Raw genomic sequence first — 22,231 nt, 5'->3', positions numbered from 1 at the left:
TGAATTTCTAGTTCGGAGAGTTCTGTGTCCTCTTTGGTCTGCTTTTCTTCTTCCCTCTCTCTTTCAGGAATTAACTTCAATTAGAGATTGTTTATTATAAAGCACAAGAATTTGTTTTTAGCCTGTAAATATATTAGACAACTAAAGTTGGAAGGAATCAAAGGTTTGCAATCCACTGACACTACTATGTTACATGTCAATGAACACACAGTGGCAGAAGGATAAAACACCTTGCCCCAGTGTCTCTGGGGTGTGCATGTGTGCGTGCGTGTATGTGAGAGAGAGAGAGAGAGAGAGAGAGAGAGAGAGAGAGAGAGACTTCTCAGTAATTTGCTGAAGGCTGAATTCACAGATGTCAAATGAGAAGGCTGGAATTGATGGTCACAACTCTAGTGATGAGTATTATTATATGCAAATATAACAGCTGATGAAACTGTGCTTCTTGGAGGCCACAGTGCCTTCTGGATGTCTTGTTTTAAAGATAGGAGAATTGTAGCATGTTTATCTGTTTATGGAAAGACCTAGTAAAGGGGGAAAATTGATGAATGCAGGAGGAAAAAAAGCGTCAATCAAGGAGAGTCCCTGAGTTAATAGGAGAGGATGGGACATACAGCACAAGTACAGGGGTTGACATTACATAGGTGTCCAGATCATTCACATATACCAACAGAAAGAAAGGGAGAGAGTCTATGGGTACTGATATGGCTAGGTGGCTGGCTAAAGGTCTCCCCTCTGATTGCTTCAGTTTTCTTAATAAAATAGGAAATAAGGTCATTAGCTAAGGGCAAGAATGGAAGAGGAGATGTTAGAAAACAGAGAAGAATGTATGAATCATTTACGGAGTGGGAAAGTGAGGGATAAGGAAGCTGTAGTAGGATTGCTAAACAGTACTAAAGGCCCGTTGGAAGCTCGTGGTCATGAATTTAATACCAAGACCACTCAGTATTGTTGTGTGATTTTCTCCAGTCAAGGTTAGCTGCACAAATAAAAGCTCAAAGAAGAGAGAGAACACAACTTAACCCAAGCTATAGTCTCCCAGGTGAGTACCATGAAATGAAGGTAAGGCAAAGAAGCTGAGAGTATATTCTGGAGAGTGATTTTAATGATGAACTATGGCAGTGGTTCTCAGACAAGATCATGCACCAGAATTACCTGAAGGGCTTGTTAAACCAGATTGTTGGATCCCATCATCAGAGTTTCAATTTTGTAGGTGAGGGCAGGGGCTTGAAAATCTGCATTTCTATCAGATTTGATGTGATGCTGATGCTCTTTGATGGGAACCATACTTTTCAACCACTGACATAAACACAGAAGCAGAGAATGAGTAGGTGAAGGACAGAGGACAAGTTCATTGGAGAGATCAAGGAACGGGAAAAGCTTGTGTATTGGATACCTCATCTACTGAAAACTCACAAGAACTGCAGCAAAAATAGTATTGCAAAGTGTCATAAAGCCAAGACAGAAAATCTTCAAGAATTAAGGGAAACACCCTAGGGGTAGATGACTACAACCAGGAGAGGTAGTGGCGGTTGAGTCTGATGACATTAGTTCAAAGTTGGAGGGGGCAGTTTTAGGGAGATAGAAAAATATAGTCTGGAAGCAGCAATAGGAGGTTAGAACATTCACTGCCGCTCCAGACTCATTGGGATGGGAAAGAGAAAAAAGCCAACATTTCAGATGGCTATCCTTAGGGAGAGATGGACGTCAGTTAAAACAACAAGGCAAAGGGAATGTTTAGGAAGAGTATGATGGCATAGGAGATTCTGCCAGTGAATGATGAGTTCAAGAGGGCATGGGGAAAAGATTTCAGGAGCTGGGAGGGTTGGACGTGGACTGAGAAAAGAGGGTGTACAAGAAGAGTGAGGAGGAGAGTGACAATATGGATTCCTGGACTTCTTGTGGTAATTGGTATAAATAGGGATGAAGAGCCTATGAGATTAGCCCTGATGGTCTTAAGGGAGAGAGGAGTGAACCTCTGACTGCTGGGCAGACCTGTGGTGGAGGTCTGAGGGCTTAATAGAAGCAAGTTGAGTTCTGGGAGCACCTTTTCAACAGAGCAAGTTGAGGCTGTGGAGGGAGTACACTCATCAGGAGTGCCTGGATAACTCACTTTCAAATTTTACTACAATTCTAGGGGAATATGCATAATTTGGAGCATGTTTACCTCCAACTTTTTTATGCTCATACAAACATATGGGATCACACTGATACATGTGTTTTGCAATTTACTTTTTTTAAGTTCCAGTAGGGCTTGAAACTCATGACCCTGAGATCAAGACCTGAGCTGAGATCAAGAGTTGGGATGCTTAAATGACTAAGCCATGTAGTTGCCCCTGTAATTTACACATTTTTAATCATCTGTTTTATCGTGACCACTTTTCTACATCAGTATATACGTATCTACCATTTTCTTTTGAATATAGGTAGGGACATATCTGAGACAGCTGATGTTGATTAATTAGAAAAAATGATGATTTAGGAGGCCCTGACCTCAAGAGCCACTAAAGGTGGAGGGGGAAATACAGGTTGAACTCATTCTGCAAATTCATATTTGCCACTGGCCAGATCTAATTACTTTTATTAATCTACATTGTGGTTAAATGAAATAGGAGGGAAGATGGTTTTCAACTGTACTGCTGAGTGTTTTTATTTCTATCCAAACATTCGTAGCACTGAACCAAATAAACCATTAGTCCTATAAAGTTAGGAGAGAAGAAACATATTCCCTCAATGATAGGACTGGTTAATCTCAATAAAGGCATGGATACCAACCCAGAAAGCAGAGAGAGAAGCATTTATTTTAAATGCTCCAGAATAAACTTTTAATACGGTTCCTAAAGTGTGCCTTGCTATATTTTTAAGTTTACTTTCATAATTATTATGCATTTAAATATATAAAAATTATATTTAAATTATACACTTTAAAAATTATACAAAAATTATACAAAATTATACAATATCTCAAGTCTGAGAAAACCAAAATGTTAGATTAATACCCTAGGAAGGCCCTTTAATCTTCCCTGGAATGCTATCTCAGACACAAATTCCTGATCAGGGTCAGAAGAAAGCAGAGTTCTAATAACGGCATAAATCCTACCCACCTTGAAAGCTTTCTCTGACCTTCTTGGGCATCCCAAAACACAAACAAACAACAACAACCCACTTGTACCCATAAATAAATGGCCAGAAAAATTCTTTCCCAATCTAAATTCAGGGAGAAGAAGATGGGAATGGGAAATAAAAATGGGAAAAAGGACATGAGACATGTAATAAGTATTCCTTAAAGAGAATGGATAAATTTTCGGAATTTAAACAGCTAGTATGAAGGTTCTACAATAGCACCTGGTGGGTGCAATGGTGAACAAGAAAGCACCCTCTCCTCAATATGCCTACAGTCTATAATCAAGAGATTTCCATCCTGCAGTAAAGGGAAATGACCTATACCCTTAATGGGGTTCTCCCCCTACTACCAGGAAAGGTGATGGGACCTTCCCCCGAACACCAAAGATTTTTAGGTGTTAAAAGCTAGAGAAATTAAGAGGCTAGAAGCTGAATGAGATATTGAGCCTTGCTGAGGCACTGTCCTCATGTCCTAGAATGGCACCCTGATCTCAGATCCTCTTGCATCCATCTTTGAGAATCAAAGGACAAAGAGCGAGCAGGCACTCAGTCAAGAGGGCAGTTTCCTTTTGAGAAAGAGGCAAAGCAGGCAAGCAATAATTCTTTGATTTGATTATTCATCCAATTATTTGTTTATTCATTCAACAAATAGTTATTTAATGCTACTATTTGCTAAATAAAGGCAAACAGAAGCTTGTGACTCAAACACAAAAACCTGAGGGGAATTCACAAAACTCCTTGAAAATTCTTATTTTAATATTTAATTTTTATTAGGTGTATATTTGGGAGCTGGAGATCACATTTTTGGAGACTGAAGTGAAGAAAATAAGATATGAATTAGGTTGTCACATGGATTGCCTGCTTAAATTCTGACCCTAAAACTCCAGAAAGCTGATGGGAAACAGGTCCCACCCTTCTTACCTTTTATGCTATTACTGTGGATTCTACTAACTGGGAATTCAAAATAATATAAGCAGACCAACCTGATATTTCCCTTCATACTCTCTATGAATCAAAGTTCTGATAAACCAATTTTGGTCACCCTTGGTCAAGATTAGGCTACAAAAGAGCTTAGGTTTGACAGAAATAATGGCTTCACGATATAGCCATCTAGTCTCCCCTGAGATCAAATGCTTGCATATTTAAGACAGATGGAAAGGATTAAGGTATGTTTTGATGTCTTAGAATGGAATGGAATAGAATGGAACTGGTCTAAGTCACTATGACAAATGAACCTCTAATCTTAGTATTATGGATAGATGCTAATAACATCAAGAACTAGGACCTTAAGTAAATTAGTTGAGTAAGAGTAACATATGCATATCCAAATCCAATCTCCTCCAGGGAAACTTCCTTGAATTCCACAAGTGGGATGTATCTCTCCTTCCTGTGCGCTCCTGTAGTACTTCATTTGTCTCTTATGAAGTCTACTCTTTCTACTTTGCACCAGGGTAAATAACTCACCTTCCCTATTAGATTGTGGGCTCCACAAAGGCTTGTCATGTCTGATTTTTATCTCCTACTGTGTCCTGTACATAGTCTATTTAGAAACTGTTTTAAGCATTTTTACGTATTTCAGCAACCTCCATTCTGCATACAATTATATATTAACTATGTTGAAATCAATTTCTAGCCCAAGATAGAGCCACTCCTGTCTGGGTGCCACATAAAGCAAATTGAAACTTAGATAACATGTACTGTAAATGGTCTGTTTGACCAGAAACACAGTATATTCATGCTGTCATTCCTCCAATGCTAAGCCAGCTCTGGGCCTCCCACTCCAGACAAGGTTGACTATGTGGCCCCAGACAATCAGATGTTTTCTATTTGCCTCTTCCTTGTTCTTTATTCTTTAAAACCTTTTTGCTTTACACCCTATTTTGCAGTTCTCCAAAAGGTGATGTCCACTTCAAAAAGTGTTAAAGTTTGTTTGTATTGCCTAAATTATCTTCTTTAATCTTTTTTTCTAACAGTTTTTGGTGACAAGGAATGAGATCCGAAGCTGACTGCTACCTGCCTATGGCACAAGTCATACTGGCAAGGCATCCGCCGAATGCTTTGAGTTTACTGTTCCTCTCATCATTACTGAGAACTGGGCTAAGTCACACTGAGATTTGAGCTCCACTTCCTTGTGTCCATCTCTCTGGTACAAGCTTTATTTGAAAAGAATGTATGTTTATATTGTTTCTGGAAAGGTTCTGGGGTAGTTATATTAGGAGTCCACAATGGGTGGCAGCTGTTAGGGGGCTCGCAAAGCTTCGAGGCAAGTTCACAGCATAAACTTTTGAGGGACTTAGGAAAATAAATTAAAAGAAGAAATTCTAACTGTTTTGATCATCAAAATAAAAACCTAAGTAGGCACAAGTCGGACTATTAAAAGTCAACAGGGTGTCCACCAATATAAAGAAATCTTCTGGTAAAAGGCACACTCAATCTACTGATGATGGGAATCTGAGAAACCAAAGCCACAAAATTGGTGGGCAGAGGGCAAGCACTTAAAATCTGTTAGACCACCCATCACTTAACTCTAAGACTCTTCTGCTAGGATAAGTTGGTCATGAAACAGATTATATTGACATCAGGTCACCTGCCAACCTCAAGGAAACTGCAACAAGGTACACTGTAAAACACCAAAAAATACCCAATCCAGTAGCACATCCCTCTTAGGTACTAATTTGGCACCAAGAAACCCAGGATTAGCTAAATAAACGGGATCCTCAAGTTTCAAAGAATTAAGCATGCCACCTTTCAACACACCTGCTTATTTTATGTCTAAGAACTGTGATCCTAGAAGCTGCAGGTGTTTACAAAAATGGCAACATCTTACAAAGACAACCTAGAATTATACTGGCCATTATGGAAGGCATTCCAATTAGATAATCATTCATTTAAGAGGTTCACTTAAAAGCAAGACTTCCCAAATCAAACAAACAGAAGGGGATACCTGTTTTAAGTGACATATTAGAACCCCCAAAAGACTTCAAAATTCCAAAACAGCTCCAATGAGCTGAGGTTCGCTCACTTTTTGCAGTGAGATTCACTGCAAAAGGCTAATGAAGAATTAAGGACACAAGAAGTATGAAACAAAAGGCCTAGAAGACTGAAGCAACTCCTACTGCTCCCCTCTAGCCTTTATTCGAAAACTCTTTCTGGTGTTCCTGTGTCTGGATTGTCTTTCCACTCTGGAGAGAACATAAAGGGTAAACAAAAGTCCAAGTTAGTGGCCTTAACACTGCAACAGGTCCAAGACCAAAAACCTAAAATACCTGCGCCTCCCCCATTATACCCTTAATAAGGATCCATCACGAAAATGCGGCCCAGAAGTTGGTGTCTCATTTGCAATCAACGGAAATGGGGAAAAAAGACTGTCCTCAGAGGTTTTGTCAAATTTTCCATACCAAGTCAAATGCCTCCATATCTGGTGATGAAAGAGAATTCCTACATAGGCCCCTCCCAGAGTTAACGAGGCTCTGAGGGATCCTCTGGTAAACTGCTACCAGTTATTCCCTTAAGCCTCTAAGGGGAAACCGAAATTAAAGAAAAAACTTGCCAAATTCTAGTAGATACTAGGACTATACTCTACTTTAAACCGTTTGCTCCTGAGCCTGCAGATAAGAAAGATCTTAGGAAAACTGACAGAAGCCAGCCAGCAAACAGTGAGAATTCTTACCAGAGTCAGTTCTGGATCTCTGTAGTGCTCAGTGAAGAAAGGAAGGTAAAATTTTACTCTGTCCCCTCCTTTCTAGATGCATACTCTTGTGAATTAGGTTTTGGGGTATCCATTGGTTATTGATCCTTTTTCTCCCAGGGACAGCTATTTCCTTCTTGTCTTGTTGTTTGTCCTCAGAAACTGGCTTAGCTTTCTGCCTCCCTTGCACACAGAGGTTGTCTGTTATTGCACACACAGGCAGGTCAACCATCATTGGAAGCGCAATGAATGGCTGTAAAAATGTGGGTTGCACACCATTTGTGGCTAGAGTCCTACCAACTGCTGCCAGCTCTTAGGGCAATTGTCTTTCTTTTGGCTATCTTTGGAAGTGGCTCTGGATCCTGGGAGAGGAGTATCTTTTGCACCCTTTGGGATGCCTCTTGCATCCAAGGGGTTGTTTAGTACTGCCAGAAATAGTTACTATTTGTCCTGATGAAACCTGACAAGATATTTGAAAAGATTTTTTAAGTAGCTCTATGGTCAGAAGTTGGCCAAACTGAGGGGCCACCTGGGTGGCTCCGTTGGTTAAGTGCCTGACTTCAGCTCAGGTCATGGTTTCTTGGTGCCTGAGTTTGAGTCCCACATTGGGGTCTGTGTTGACAGAGCCTGAAGCCTGCTTCAGATTCTCTGTCTCCCTCTCTCTCTGCCCTTGCCCCTCTCCTGCTCCCAGTCTGTCTCTCTCTCAAAAATGAATAAACATTAAAAAAAAAAAAAAAGAGGGTGACAAAATTGGAAGGTGATATTCAGAGCCAGATAGGACTTTTTCTTTAGATCTTCCCTCCTAGGTTAAATGAAACTATGTATCTGGAGGGGAAGGAAAACATTCCAAAGACAAAAACAGAATCTAAATCTAAATCTAAAACACAGAAATCTTTTGATGTGTAGCTTAATTGAATATTTCACTGATACAAAGTAGCAAAATGAAAATAATGTAGTTGGATGAGTAGAGCAACACGTTAATACCATTTGGGTTACAACTTGCTTCTTGCTTTTTGAAGGATTAAAGAAGGTAACTGTCCTACAAATTAAATCTTTTTAAGAACAGAAAAAATCCACCTATCTTTAAAAAAATTTTTTTAACGTTTTTATTTATTTTTGAGAGAACAAGCGAGCAGGGAAGGGGCAGAGAGAGAGAAGGAGACACAGAATCTGAAATAGGCTCCAGGCTCAGAGCTGTCAGCACAGAGGCTGACATGGGGCTCTATCCCACAAACCAGGTGATCAAGACTTGAGCCAAAGTCTGATGCTCAATCAACTGAGCCATCCAGGTGGCCCCCTCCCCCGCTTTTAAACCAATCCTCAAACCTCTCATATTCATCTCAAAAGGCTTGCGCTTATTTAAAAAATTCTGGCCTTAGGAAACAGAACCTCTTCTTGTAGGAATTTGCATTCTTTTTCTGTGCCTTTGAAATGTAAATGTTCTACCTGGTCTTCTCTAGGAGCCAAGGTAATTCTTAACAGAAGGAGTGAAATAAAAAAGGAAGGGCTATTTGGAAATTTGGAAACTAAGTGAATGAAAAACCTTAAAAGTTTTCTCTATAAATATTAGTAAGCTACCTGTGCAGGTAACCTTAAAATGTATCCCTTCTGCCAGAAACACAGTTGGATCCAACTGTTCTTTTATAAACTAGTGAGTTATACATTATCATACCTGTCTTATGGCTAAACTTTTAAAGCAAAACCTGTAAGATCTCTATTTGTGTCTATCTGTATGTTTATGTATGTCTATGGTTATATGTTATGGATAGTTGATATTTTTCTACCTCCAGGTAGCACTGCCAAAATTAATTGTGAAGAAGCTCTATTGGCTTAAAATTTTTTAAGTGTTTATATTAAGTATATATTCTCAGAAATACATAAACTAACTCAAATGTTTTTCAAGTTCACATAATCCAGGATAATCTCTGGGGAGAAAAACTAATTTGAGTTTGTTGGTTTAACTGAAACAAGCTTGTCTTTAGAAATACTAATATTAAATATAATGCAGACACACAACTTTTATTCTTCTTAGGTTTACTACAAGTCAAAAGAGCTCATGTTATCTCTGTTACAGAATCTGTCAGCAAAAAAGATAACTTATGATGGTTAAATATTTAATGCCTCATAAAAGTTTCATGTAATCTTTACATAATTGTTAAGAACAAGAAAATTAAACAGATGTAAGCAAAAGTTTATAAATGGACTTTTCAGCAATAATATGTTTTACAGTACATCTACTTAAAATAGTTTCCACAATGTTTTTGGTAACTTGAAACCTTAAAATTATACAGAATTAAGTTAAATTATGGCTATTCACTGAATATGGAGATCATTTCCAAATAAGATAAATTACTAAAACATTAATTACTGAACACAAGTTTCTGCCTTCCTTATACAGAGTAACTAAAATATTTGGGTTTGTTAGTAAACATTTTGTGCCACACTGAAAAATTTACTATGAGGAAGAATATACTTCTAGAAATTATGAAATGTGTCTATAGGGGTGCCCGGGTGGCTTAGTCGGTTAAGCGTCCGACTTTCGCTTAGGTCATGATCTCTCGGTTCGTGGGTTCAAGCCCCGCGTCGGGCTCTGTGCTGACTGCCAGCTCAGAGCCTGGAGCCTATTTCAGAGTCTGTATTTCCCTCTCTCTCTGACCCTCCCCTGCTCACGCTCTCTCGCTCTCTCTCCTAGAAATAAATAAAAAATATTAAAAAAAAAAAAAAAGAAATGTGTCTATAAATCTGTCAGTCCACAGTCCACTATTACTTCTTAGTTTTCACTAGGAATTAAGAGTTCTAAAGGTTAAGAATTTTAATAAATATACATACTTAAAACTACTGAAATATGGATAAAAGAAAAACAATCATGTATTAAAAACTGGCAGGGAAAGTAGAACATGTTTTTTTTAGATAGGGTATGAGGACATGAACTTGCTGTTGTTTTTGTTTTGACAAGAGGAAAAAAGTAATTTTGTTCAAAAGCAAAATAATTGTTCCAGAATAAGAAAAAAATAGGACAAAATCTGAATGGATATAAAAAAAGTTGCAGAAAGTGTGTGGAAAAGTAATCCTGAAAAAGAACTTTATGTGTGGTCAAGCTGGCTAAGCTTGGAATGGATTTATTTAAGTTAAAAAAGTTTTAAAAGGGGGGAGTTTTAATATCTCTGATGCACTGGTACAAAACTAGAATTTGGTTTTCTCTCTGTTAAAAGAACAAAGTGTTTTCTTGGATTAATGGTCTGCTCTTAATAAAAAAAATTCTAAACAAAGGTTTTTCTATTCCTTTTAAGTAATCTGTTTGGTCAGCAAAGATTTTTTTTTTTTTTTTGTTTTACCAAAACATTTTACTATGCTTCACATTGTCTTTATCAGGTCCTTGATTACTTAAGAAAACCCAATCTTCTCAATATTCAAGGGCTAAGTTTTGTTTACAACTGTGTAACCTTATGTATTTTACCTTTAAAATCTTCTATTGTCACTTTGGTTAAATAGACAAGTATTATTTCATAATGACCTGTGATCCTATTTATTTTAATGTTCAAACCTTCTGACATTTTGAAAACTTTCCAAAATCAAATTCTAAATGGACTTTTTTTTTTTTTTTATTTTTAACCCTCAAAGCAACTGTAAGAGTTGCCAGAGACCCTGGAAAATCAAAAGGGACTTGTCTCTCACCTTGTTAAAAAAAGATGTTAAAGTAATTGGGTTTATTTGATATGTTAAATCACATAGAAAACATTGTCAAATATGTGATAATAAATCTTAGGTTGTGTTTCTATAAATGCATGCTATTTATATAAGTGTTCTAGAAATTTTATTAAATTCCTAAAAATCTGATATGTCCTGGTATAATACTGTCAGTCTTAATTCCAGTTATTTTAGAATGTTGTATGTCACAAAAATAATCAAATTTCCTGGTCACTTCTACTATAATGGATTCTCATCAGATCTTTAACCATGGGCATTTTTAAGTCTTTTGCAATTTATGGATAATTATTGTTTCACTCTGATGCTTTTGCAAAGGTGAGATTCATGGAAAGGACCCTACCAAGTACTCTCAACCACCAACACCACCGGCAAATTACAAGGTATCAAACCTTGGGTGGGTGCCTATTTCACAACTGAGGAAGGAGCCACTCAACATCTGGTCCTATGCAAATGCCAGAGACCTCAAAATCCAACTGACTAGGAAGAAGTAGCTGACATGGAGGTAGACTGCTTCCTCCCACACATCAGATCAAGAATGTTTCTTCCTTCTCTCTCTGACCATCTTTTTCCTAAATCTTAAGCCAGTATTTGTAATTCTTTGCCCAACTTTTTTCTTGTCCAAACCTGAAAAGATAATGCCACTGTTCACATATTTCAGGCCACTGCTAAGTGGTAATCCAACCTCCAACCACCTATTGAATTTGCAAAGATGCTGGTGATCCTGTAGTTCTCTCTGTCCATTACAGATTTCTCCCTGATTTCCAATGCCTCAGTTTCTTTTGAAACAAGCTCACTGGATAAACATTTCCAGGGAAGTGGAGACACAGTTATACAAAATACATAAACAGGCTAACTGGCTTAAAGAAGTATCTCCCCTTTGGGGATCATTTTTTGACCTGATTCTAGCCGGTTTGGGTTATGGGTACCCTGGCTCATTTGTGCTGTCCAAACCATGGGATTGTTTTGTTGCTAATTACTATTATTACTATATTACATTCATATATTATTTATATTACTATAATAATTATCTCCCTAATAGACTGCATGTTCTCAAAAGTTTAAATGCATGTGGAGAGCCAGTGACCAGCTGACAGATGGTCTCTCTCAGACTGGAATGACAAAAGAGAACAGAAGAACATAACCAGCTCCTAGAATAGGAGGCTGACATCATCTCTTGTGAAAAATACACGGAGACCTGAAGAGGCAATGGTAACTCAGAGTCATGCTAAGACTGGTATTTTTGATGAAACCTCTAGAATGGTCAAGAGGATGATCTAACGGGGGGAGTTTGGAAATACATTTTTAGGTCCAAGATGGAGCTATTCCTGCCAGGGATGCCACCTGGCAAAGTAAAACTTAGATAATTTGTGTCCCTAAAAAAGCTCTGCTTGACCAGAAATGCAGTATATTCACAGCCAGTTCTCCAATGCCAAGGTAACAGTGGGCCTTCTCATCCCCAGACAAGGTTGACTGTGTGGCCCTAGCCAATCAGATGTTTTCTGTCTGGCTCTTGTTCTTTATTCTCCTATAAAATCTTTTATTTTTTTTAATTAAAAATTTTTTTTTGAATGTTTATTTATTTTTGAGAGAGAGAATATGAGCAGGGGTGGGGCAGAAAGAGGGAGACGCAGAATCTGAAACAGGCTCCAGGCTCTGAGCTAGCTGTCAGCACAGAGCCCGACGTGGGGCTGGAACTAAAAGACCCTGAGATCATGACCTGAGCTGAAGTTGGATGCTTAACTGATTGAGCCACCCAGATGCCCCTCCTATAAAATCTTCTTGCCTTCCACCCCATTGCACAGATCTCTGAGACTGCTTCCTGAAGTGTTAAGGTTTGTTTGTATTACCTAAATTGTCTTCTTTAATCATTTTTTAACAACTATTTAAATGATCTTTACTTCATTACTGAAATAGGCCTAAAGTTGACACTTGCAATTCTTTGATGATAGTTTCACTCTTGAAATTAATAAAATTCTTTTTTCTTTTAATGTTTTTTATTTATTTCTGAGAGAGAGAGAGAGAGAGAGAGAGCGAGCATGAATAGGGAGGGTCAGAGAGAGAGGGAGATATAGAATCTGAAACAGGCTCCAGGCTCTAAGCTGGTTGTCAGCACAGAGCCCGATGCTGGGCTCGAACCCACGAACTGTGAGATCATGACCTGAGCCAAAGTCAGACACTCAACTGACTGAGCCACCCAGGCGCCCCGTTAATAAAGTTATTTCTTAAGAACACTGAAATTTTAATTTGTACTTTTTTAGTAATTCAGACAGGTTTCCCCAAAATTAGTTGAAATTTATAAGGTTTCACTAGAGTTAAATATTATAGTAGAGCTTTAAAAAAATTCCTTCACATTCATTGATGAATCTTGCCTCATTCCTTCCATCCTTTTAATTGAGGCAAATAGAAATTTTTTTCCTTTTTTTTTTTTTAACTAAAAGTAAGTAAAGATCATTTTCAAGGGAGACTAATCTTATTATTTTAACTTGTGAGTAACTGCTAACAGGTTATTGCTCCATACAGTTAAAAACAGACCAAAAATGACTGTAATAACATACGCTGGTGGTAATAATCATTAAGATATCATTTGTTATGTGAATTACCAAAGCAGTATACTCTCCAAGTGTTTTTAAAAAAATTATATTACCTTCTGTGTCAAAACATGTCCTCAATAATTCACTATTCCAAAATAATGAAACCCTCTGAGTGCTCAGATACATCCCCCTTTCCTTCCTCTATAGACTCTTCTGTTATTCTTGTTCAACTTGTTTTCAGGCCCATCTTCACAACTCAGCTATTCCAGAAGCTATAGGGTTGTGTTTTGTCAGCTAGAGGCTTTGTGAAGAAAACATGTATCAAAGTTCATTTGCCAGTCAATGATACCAATAACTTGACAGTGAGAGGAGATGAAAGGAAACTGTGTTAAGTGGGAAAGTCAGAGACAGGTCATGACTAGGGAGGATAGGGAAGAAGAGCTATGTAAATCAAAACACACAAGAACTCATGATGAAGAATTTTGAAACTCTGGGCTTATTTATTTTGCTATTTCTAACTGGTATACTATTTGACTATCATCAATCATTAGTAGTTTTTGCTACTGATATTTACTGATGTTTTCAAGATTTCCAATGCCTTTAACAAAATATCACACTGAACCTCATTAAGAATGATCTGATACGGTAGAAATAGTATTTCTCAAATTTTCATGTACATATTAAATATGAATATGTAGGGATCTTGTTAAAATACATATTCCAAATCACCAAAAAAGAAATCTTTTGCTGATCTATCACAAATAATATCTAGACGAGGAGTCAGCAAACTTTTTCTATGAATGGCCATATAGTAGACATTTCAGGCTTTAAGGTCTCTAACTACTCAGCTTAGTAGGTGGAGGAGAAAAGCAGTCAGATCTCTGTAAACAAATGGGTGTGGCTGTGTTCCAATAAAACTATTTACAAAGATAGGCCACAGGTTGTTGACTCCTGATCTAGACCAGTATCTAGATACCTCTTTACCAATCTTTCAATATCATATTAGTATTTTCTATTTGATTATCCCTCCCAATACAGGTCTGAATTAGATTTCTGTACAAAAAATATCTGGACAACAAATACTACTCACTCTTGAAAAATTACTTTCAAACACATTTTAAAATACTAATGACATACAATATCAAGTCAAATCTTCTCAGGGATAGTCACCAACCTATATGCCCCATTACATAAAGCTTTTAACTGAAATGTTTTATACATCTGGTAAATTTTTGAATGTCCAAAAGGTTAAAAAAAAAATAAGAGCCTAATTTAACATTTATTATTCTTAAAAAATATATTTTATTCTTAAAAAAAGTACTGTGGGACTCCTATACTTAAAAGCCTTCTTGGTGTGCCAGGTGGCTCAAATGGTTAAGCAACTAACTCTTGATTTTTTGCCCAGGTCATGATCTCGTGGTTTGTGAGATTGAGATCCATGTCTAAATATCCACTGCACTGTCAGCAGGGAGCCTGCTTGGGATTCTCTCTCCCTCTTGCCCCCCCCTTGTTTGTACTCTCTCTCAAAACAAACAAACATTAAAAACAAAAGCCTTCTTTAGCTTGCCACTCTTAGGGTTTAGCATAGGATTCATAAGCTGGCACCAACCTACCTCTTTCTTTTATTTCCTACTACTGTTTGTTCATGCTCTTCAGGAATAAAAAACACGACAAATAACACTGTATAAAAACTTACATGAGATAAACACCAACTTCAGGGTAGTAGTTATTTCTGGAAAGGGAAGTGGAAACTAGGGAGGGGACCCCTAGGATTTCAACTATATCGGAGATGAATTTTTTTTAAAACAATGATGATGATAATAAAAATACTCATAAACAAAGATCTGAAGCAAATATGATAAAATGTTAGGATTTGACAAGGTAAGTGGTAGATAATAAGGAGTGTTTTTTCTATCATTCACTATTCTTTTCTATTTGTTTAAAATAGGCATTGACAACATATACTCCTGTGGGCCAAATCTGGCCCAGTGCCTGTCTTTTAAACCTTAGGAATAAGAACAGTTTTATATTTAAAGGGTCGTTTAAAACAACAACAACAACAAAGACACCTAAGTGAGAGAAACCTTGTGACCTGCAAAGCCTTATGTAGTTACACATGACCCGTTATAGAAAACATTTACCAACCCCTAGTTTAAAATAATTCCTATAGGGGCACCTGGGTGGCTCAGTTGGTTAAGCATCCGACTCTTGATTTCAGCTGCGATCATTATCCCAGGGTCCTGTGTTTAAGCCCTGTGTCAGGCTCTGTGCTGAGCATGGAGCCTGCTTAGGATTCTTTCTCTCTTTCCCTCTTTCAAGTAATAACAACAGTAATTATAATAATAGTTATTATAATTAAAATACTAGTCACCAGGGATAGTCACCAATGTACCTCCTATATGCCCCATTACAGAAAGCTCATAATTGGTATGTGCAAATTATTATTATTATTGTTAATAAGAAGCAAAGAAAGATTTAAAAAAAGAGAACAAGTTGGAAGGCAACTGAGTCAAGGAAAAATGGTTTTATTTTCTTGCATTAAGTATCTTCAGGAGTTAAACATTTTATACTACCTTTCTCTTTAAATAAGCTTTTCATGAATTAACTTTTCAACTTTTATCAAGAGGAAATTTCATCAAATTTAATTCTATCTTATGTCAATGGGACTTATTTAAAAGAGTGATGGGAGAGTCTTTTAATAAGATTTGATCTCAGCCCATACTTGTTCAAAAGTTGGAAAGCTCATTTAGAGCCCAGGGTGGGATTCTTAGTTAGGTGTGCTTAGACTGGAAGGGTCAGAGGGGGCCTGCTTGTGGGCCATAAGCCAGGAACATAGGACAGGTGTCGCATGGGACTTATTCTTGGCCTCAGGTTCACATTTTCTACTTTCTTTTTGGATAATATTTTCTCCTTTTCTTACAGAAGATAATGGGGGAGGAGGGTTAAATAAAATTCAAAACACTGTATTACAGTAAGTTTCTGGTTATAATGGTTGTGACATGCTAGAATAGGTCAGTGGAGAGGTGAACATTATTTTTTTTTTTAAACGAGTAGACAGGTTACTGAGGGGGGAAGAGTGAGATAATATATCTAACTGTCTTAGCATGCGTTAACTCACAAGAACTGTTAGCTCTTATGTTTTTACCATTTTGAGATTGCCTTATATAGGTATTTTCTTTATAAAATATTAAGCACATCACTATTGCCTGTGTGCACTGAAAGCATTTTTTTCTTACTTTTGTAACTAATTTCCAGTTTCTACTCCTAGCATAGACCAAGTTCATTAAAGATATTACCAACTGTGAATCAACAAATGAGGAAACACACAGATTTCACAGAAATGGTTCGTGAATGTTTGAGAATATTTAGACCCCAATCATCATTTCTTAACTTTAAGTATGTATAGTTTTAAATTTTAGTGTCACTGGTAACTACCAATGTGCACAACACAGCCACAAAAAAAATACAATGTAAAAATTATTCATATGATTACAATATTTCTTTTCCTACTTAAATGAAAGTATTAATGAAAACATTAAAATTAACTTTTTAACTTGGCCATATATATGTCATCTCTAATATCCAACTATACATTTTTAAATTTACTATATTAAAGACATACAAAAAGGCATAAAAATAATATTAAAAAGTATTTATGACCCACTAGCAGATTATGAAATTACTAACTGCTAACACTACTGAGATCCCCTGGACATCTTTCCTCAATTCCACCTCTCTTTTCTCCCCAGGAATTAATCATTGTTCTGAACACTGTATTTGGTGTATCTATGTATTTCTTCATAATTTTTGTACAATGTACATAATCTCTAAATAATTCACATTATTTTACAACTTATTTTTTAATTTGGCCTTGTGAATTCATACATGTTGACATACATGGTACATTCATGTGGTAGAGACAGTGCTTACTAGGTATATTCTATGTGCTTCCCTATGTTTCTTAGCTTTTGGGCCGGAATCACTGGACTGTGAGTGGATGGGAAGTGTAGTATCTCTTTCTTCCCTGTCCTCAGTGAACTTATAAGTCACATATTCCAGATGGGGCAATGCAGCAGCTATAAGAACACAGAGCATTTATCACACTGGATCCCTGAGTGAGCTGAAGCAGAGCCTACTGCCAACCCATGTTAGACATAGAAAATGAACAAGAAATAACTGTTGTGCTAAGACATACACACATACACACAAGTGGGAAGGTAACTGCCTTTCAGGGATTATTAAAGCTATACTACCAGTAGCAGGGTAGGTTCGATGCCTTTTGGAAACACTACTATCTTGTGACTCTAGATTGGTATTTATTCCCACTTGCATGAAGAAGCAAATCTCATACACTCTAGTCTTTACCTTCTTTGAAGACCCTATTTCACTAACAACACTTTCAGAGAAGGGCCTACATGTTCATAAACTGTTTCCAGTAGGTTAGTTTCATTTTCTCAACTAGATGTTAAGATCTTTAAGAAATCATGTCCTCTCTTTTTTTGTACCTCATACTGCACTTTATAGCCTACACATACATGTATTAATGCATGGCTGACTGGGAAGTACAAGTATTACTATTAAATGTCTAATTTGTGTAAGGCACCTTCCTTGTATTTCACATATCTTTTTTTCCCTTAAATAGTTTATTGTCAAGTTGGTTTCCATATAACACCCAGTGCTCATCCCAAGAAATGCCCTCTTCCATGCCCATCACTCCCCTTCCCCTCTCCTCTACCCCTAACCGCCTTCAGTTTGTTCTCGGCATTCAAGAGTCTCTCATGGTTTGCCTCCCTCCCTCTCCCCCACTATTTTTCACCCTCTTTTCCCCCATAGTCCTTCGTTAAGTTCCTCCTAATCCTCCTGTATGTGCAAACATATGGTATCTGTCCTTCTCTGCCTTATTTCGCTCAGCATAACACCCTCAAGTTCCATCCATGTTGCTACAAATCACATAAGTTATCTTGATCCTTATTATTTCCATTATACAGATGAGGATATTAAGGCTAAGTAACTTTTCCTTTGGTCACAGAACTAGGGATAAAATGAAAGGAGGAGGGCAGTTGAAATGTCTGCCTAACTCTAAAACTCTTGCTTTTTAGTTCTTTTTGTAACTGAACTGAGTGAGACTATGCCTTGTGTAGGGCAGGAACTTTAGTAGACTATGAAATGGCTAACACAAAGACTATTTATTTATAAGTTCTGCACACATTAAAACATTTCTTTAGATACTTGTCAGGATTCAAGACTGTTGGCTCTTACCTTGATTACCTCTGGGGTCTGCTGAATCAAAACCACTGAAGTACTGTCTTTGGCTTTATCACCAACAGGACTTCTACAGACTGATAAATTGGCCTGGGAGGAAGTGGTCAAGGTTTCCTGTAGAATCTGCATCATTTCCTTTTCTTGTGATAGACTGCCTCTGCCCGATTTGCATTCAACTAGTTCTTGGGCAAAGTCTTCAATGCTTTCTAGAATTCGTAGTAAGAGGACTCGATCTTCCTCCTCTATTTTGTGTCCATTGGTTTCAATAATCCTTGTTAGACAGGAAGGTGAGACTTTTTCAGTGGGTGAAGAGACTTTAGATTTCGGTTCAACATCTATAGGAAGCTGACCAGTAAATGGACTAGGATTACTTAGAGAGTTAGAGCTTTTACCTTTGGCAAGTGGCTCTCTCAGAGAGGTCTCCATTTTCTGTGAAAATGATTCCAAATCCATTAACAATTTATCTATCTCCTCCTGGCTGTTAGGATTCATATAATCTCTGTGGCCTCCGTCTTCAACTTTAGGAACTTTTGATTTAAAATCTTCCTCAGGTAGGTTAACAACCAGTTTCTCAAATATCTTACCATTTTCATTTTGTACAGAGGCAGGACATTTTTTAAGATGAGTAACGTGGTCTGAAAATTCTGCTCTATCTTCATTTAACAACTGACCAGGTCCATTCTCTGCCCTTTGTCCTTTATCTGATGCTTTCTTTCCATCAGACTCTTCTTCAATATAAAGGGTTTCCATTAGGTCATTAGAAGAAATATTTTCTAAAGGGTTCATGCTTAACGACTGTGAGTGAAGCTGGGTATCTTTTAGGGTTCTGGGATCATTTATTTCAGAGTTATATAAATAATCTGTAGAGTTGTTTGGAATGGAATTTACAGCATCTGTTTTCCTAGAACTGTGTTTGTCATCTTGCAGTTCTATAGTGTGAAACTGTCCAGAGTCAGGGGCTGAGAGTTGGACAACATCTTCATATTTAGGGGGCTGTTCAGTGCCAAATACTGGGGAAAAGGGAGTCAGTTGTAAACTGGGCATATTACTGACCAGTTCTGTTAAATCTATAGCATCATTATTTCCAGGCTGCATGAATTCAAATGGTAGCTTTTTCAGATAGGATGCTAACCTGGTCATTACATTCATATAGAGAGTTTCAGAGCTAGAAATTGCATCATTGCCATTTCCTTCATTGATGCTACTCCCTGACTTTTTCTTTATGCATTGTTTTATGATATCTGTGCATTTTTTCAAATCCTCAGAGCATTTCAGCAAGATATCCAAGCACATCTTTATGTCTGTTCCAGAAGAAAAATTATCTATTTTATGTTTTTCCAAAATCTGAGTAACCAGGTCTTCTTCAGAGAAGTTGTGAAGAAACATTGACGTCAGGTTTGCATCAAGCGAGTTTCTATGGGACAAAGATTTTTCCTCAACTGAGGAACTCCGTAGTAAACCAAAGGATGGGGAGTTCCCATCATTGTTATAATGGCCACAGAGCAAGTCAAAATCAACTGACCTCCTATTAAATGAGTCAGACTTAACTTTTCTTCCCTTTTTGTAAGCTGCATGGTTAGAGTTTTTGAGCTTTTCGAAGGAAAATTCTTTTATTTTCCCGCTGGCAAAGCTGATTGCTTCTCCTGCAATGTCTTTTAAGTTACAGGTGTTCTGAAAGGTAGATCCTTTCTTGCCCCTGGGTATGCCTGTTAGGGCCTGCTGGTGGTAGTCACCCTCAGCTGGGGAAAACCCATTTTCATGGGGTAGAAACATAGAGTTCAGATCCGCATCTTTGAACTGAGACACAGGGATGTGCAAGAGGTCTGCACAAACACTATGATGTACTACAATGCAGTCAACTCCATGTGTAAAGGTGTGGCAGGTTCCAGTGCAATAATGTATAGCTTGCTCAAAGCGTCGGTCTATCACCACACTGCTGTAGTGGTTCACAGTACTGACCACAAGTCTGTAAGTTGCTGCCATAATATCGAATCCACTCAGTGACGGGAGTTGGAATTTTCTAGAACTTGTTTCAAGTAATTTCTCCTAACTTACACTCAGCTGAAAATATACTTGATGACAATGTTCAGTGGTTTCTCGCAAATATAATGACCTTTCCTACAAATAAAAAACATCTAAATTTGAGGTTTGGTAACTGTCAGGATACAGTAGCTACTGCACATGTGTGCTTGTATTAGCAAGTCTAATAATTTAATAATTGTGCTCTTCAGTTTTATTTAGTAATATCATGATACTGTAGGTTTATAAAATCATCCTTTAGTTCTTCAGCAGTTCTATGATGCAGAAATTTACTGTCATAAATCTTAGTTGGAAGTATAGAAGTACTGTGACAACTAAGTCCTCCAAAGATTTAAATGATCCATTTTTTTTGTGAATGACAGAAACCTATAAAAAAAAGAAAAAAAATTTAAAATGTAGTTTATTAATACTGAGAGATTCTTTTATTTCCTCTTTTGCATCCCATATGTAATCACCAAACCTTATTCTTTGCCACATCATTGCTTTCCTTTGATCTTTATTTCATCACCCCCTATACTCCTTACTACTGAGAGTATTACTACCTCAACTCTGCCTTATTACAGCTACCTTCCAGTTGATATTTCTTACCTTACCCTCCTTGCCACCTTGTAAGACACCAACAAGCTTAGATTCAGACAGCTTTTTTTTTTTAAATCCCTCTTCGTTCAAGAATTCAAACTCCTGACCTCCATCATGCATCATGCATCCTACTTCCTTTGACTTATTTTAAAGACTTTCAGGGGCGCCTGGGTGGCTCAGTTGGTTAAGCATCCCACTTCAGCTGAAGTCATGATCTCACAGTTTCTGAGGTTGAGCCCCACACTGGGCTCTGTGCTGACAGCTCAGAGCCTGAAGCCTGCTTTGGATTCTGTATCTCCCTCTCTTTGCCGTTCCCCCAACTCATGCTCTCTCTCTCCTTCGGAAGTAAATAAACACTAAAAAAATTTTTTAAAAATGAAAAGACTTTCAATATCTGTTCCCATCCACCTATAACTTTATTTTCTGCTACTTCCCCGAAACAGTCTTTTGCTTCCATCAACCTAATCTTCTCAAAGATTGCCAACACATAGTGCTTGTCCTTGATTCTATAACTTCCTCTATACTTGGAAATTATTCACTCATCATCTTCTCTTTTCTTACCATCTAAGAGAGAAACAACATCCATTACTGCTCTTGATCCTATCCTCTCAGACCCTGCCACATGCACATCTCTTATTACCAAGTGGACAGAATTGAATCATCCTTACTTTAAAAACATAAAATAAAAAGGCTTTTAAACCATGCTGTGGTTGCTTTCTAAAAAGATTCAATCTATTCACTCAATAAATACTGAGTGCCTGGGGTGCCTGGGTGGCTCAGTGGCTTGAGTGGCTGACTTCAGCTCAGGTCACGATCTCATGGTTGGTGAATTCGAAACCCATGTCAGGCTCTCTGCTGACAGCATGGAGCCTGCTTCAGATTCTCTGTCTCCCTCTCTCCCTGCCCCTCTCCTGCTTGTGCTCTCTCTCAAAAATAAACAACATAAAAATACATACATACATAGATACTGAGTGCCTACTATGTGCCAGGTACTTAAGTGCTAGGGATACAGCAGTGAATAAAGTCTCTTTTCTTATGGAGTTGATAATCTATGGGGAAAAGACAGACCACATGTATGTAAACCTATAACTTAAACATGGTGACATGTGCTTTGGAGAAAAATGAAGCAGGGCAAGGGTTCAGAAAGAATGAGAAGGGTTATGTTATAATGGGCAGTCAGGGAAGACCTCACTGACACCTGAACCAAGACCTGAAAGAAGAGAGGGAACATGTGGAGGAGGTATTTTGGGCTAAATCATCTCAGACAGAGTAACTATAGGTGCAAAGGCCCTGAGGTGGGAGT

The 22,231-nt window shown here is 37.7% G+C and overlaps 1 protein-coding gene across 1 annotated transcript in view; it reads right to left on the bottom strand.

The window, feature by feature from the left end:
- PPP2R3A (protein phosphatase 2 regulatory subunit B''alpha) overlaps window positions 1-22,231 on the bottom strand; it is a 163,132-nt gene that overhangs the window by 122,187 nt on the left and 18,714 nt on the right. Inside the window, exon 2 of the mRNA XM_077752333.1 lies at window positions 18,307-20,715. Coding sequence (XP_077608459.1) covers window positions 18,307-20,292 — 1,986 coding nt within the window. The 5' untranslated portion in view covers window positions 20,293-20,715. The remainder of the gene's footprint in view (window positions 1-18,306; window positions 20,716-22,231) is intronic.

This window comes from Crocuta crocuta, unplaced genomic scaffold (assembly GCF_008692635.1).
Source record: "Crocuta crocuta isolate KB4526 unplaced genomic scaffold, BGI_CrCroc_1.0 scaffold580, whole genome shotgun sequence".
NCBI classification, from domain to species: domain Eukaryota; kingdom Metazoa; phylum Chordata; class Mammalia; order Carnivora; family Hyaenidae; genus Crocuta; species Crocuta crocuta.
This window is presented reverse-complemented; position numbering and strand designations above follow the sequence as displayed.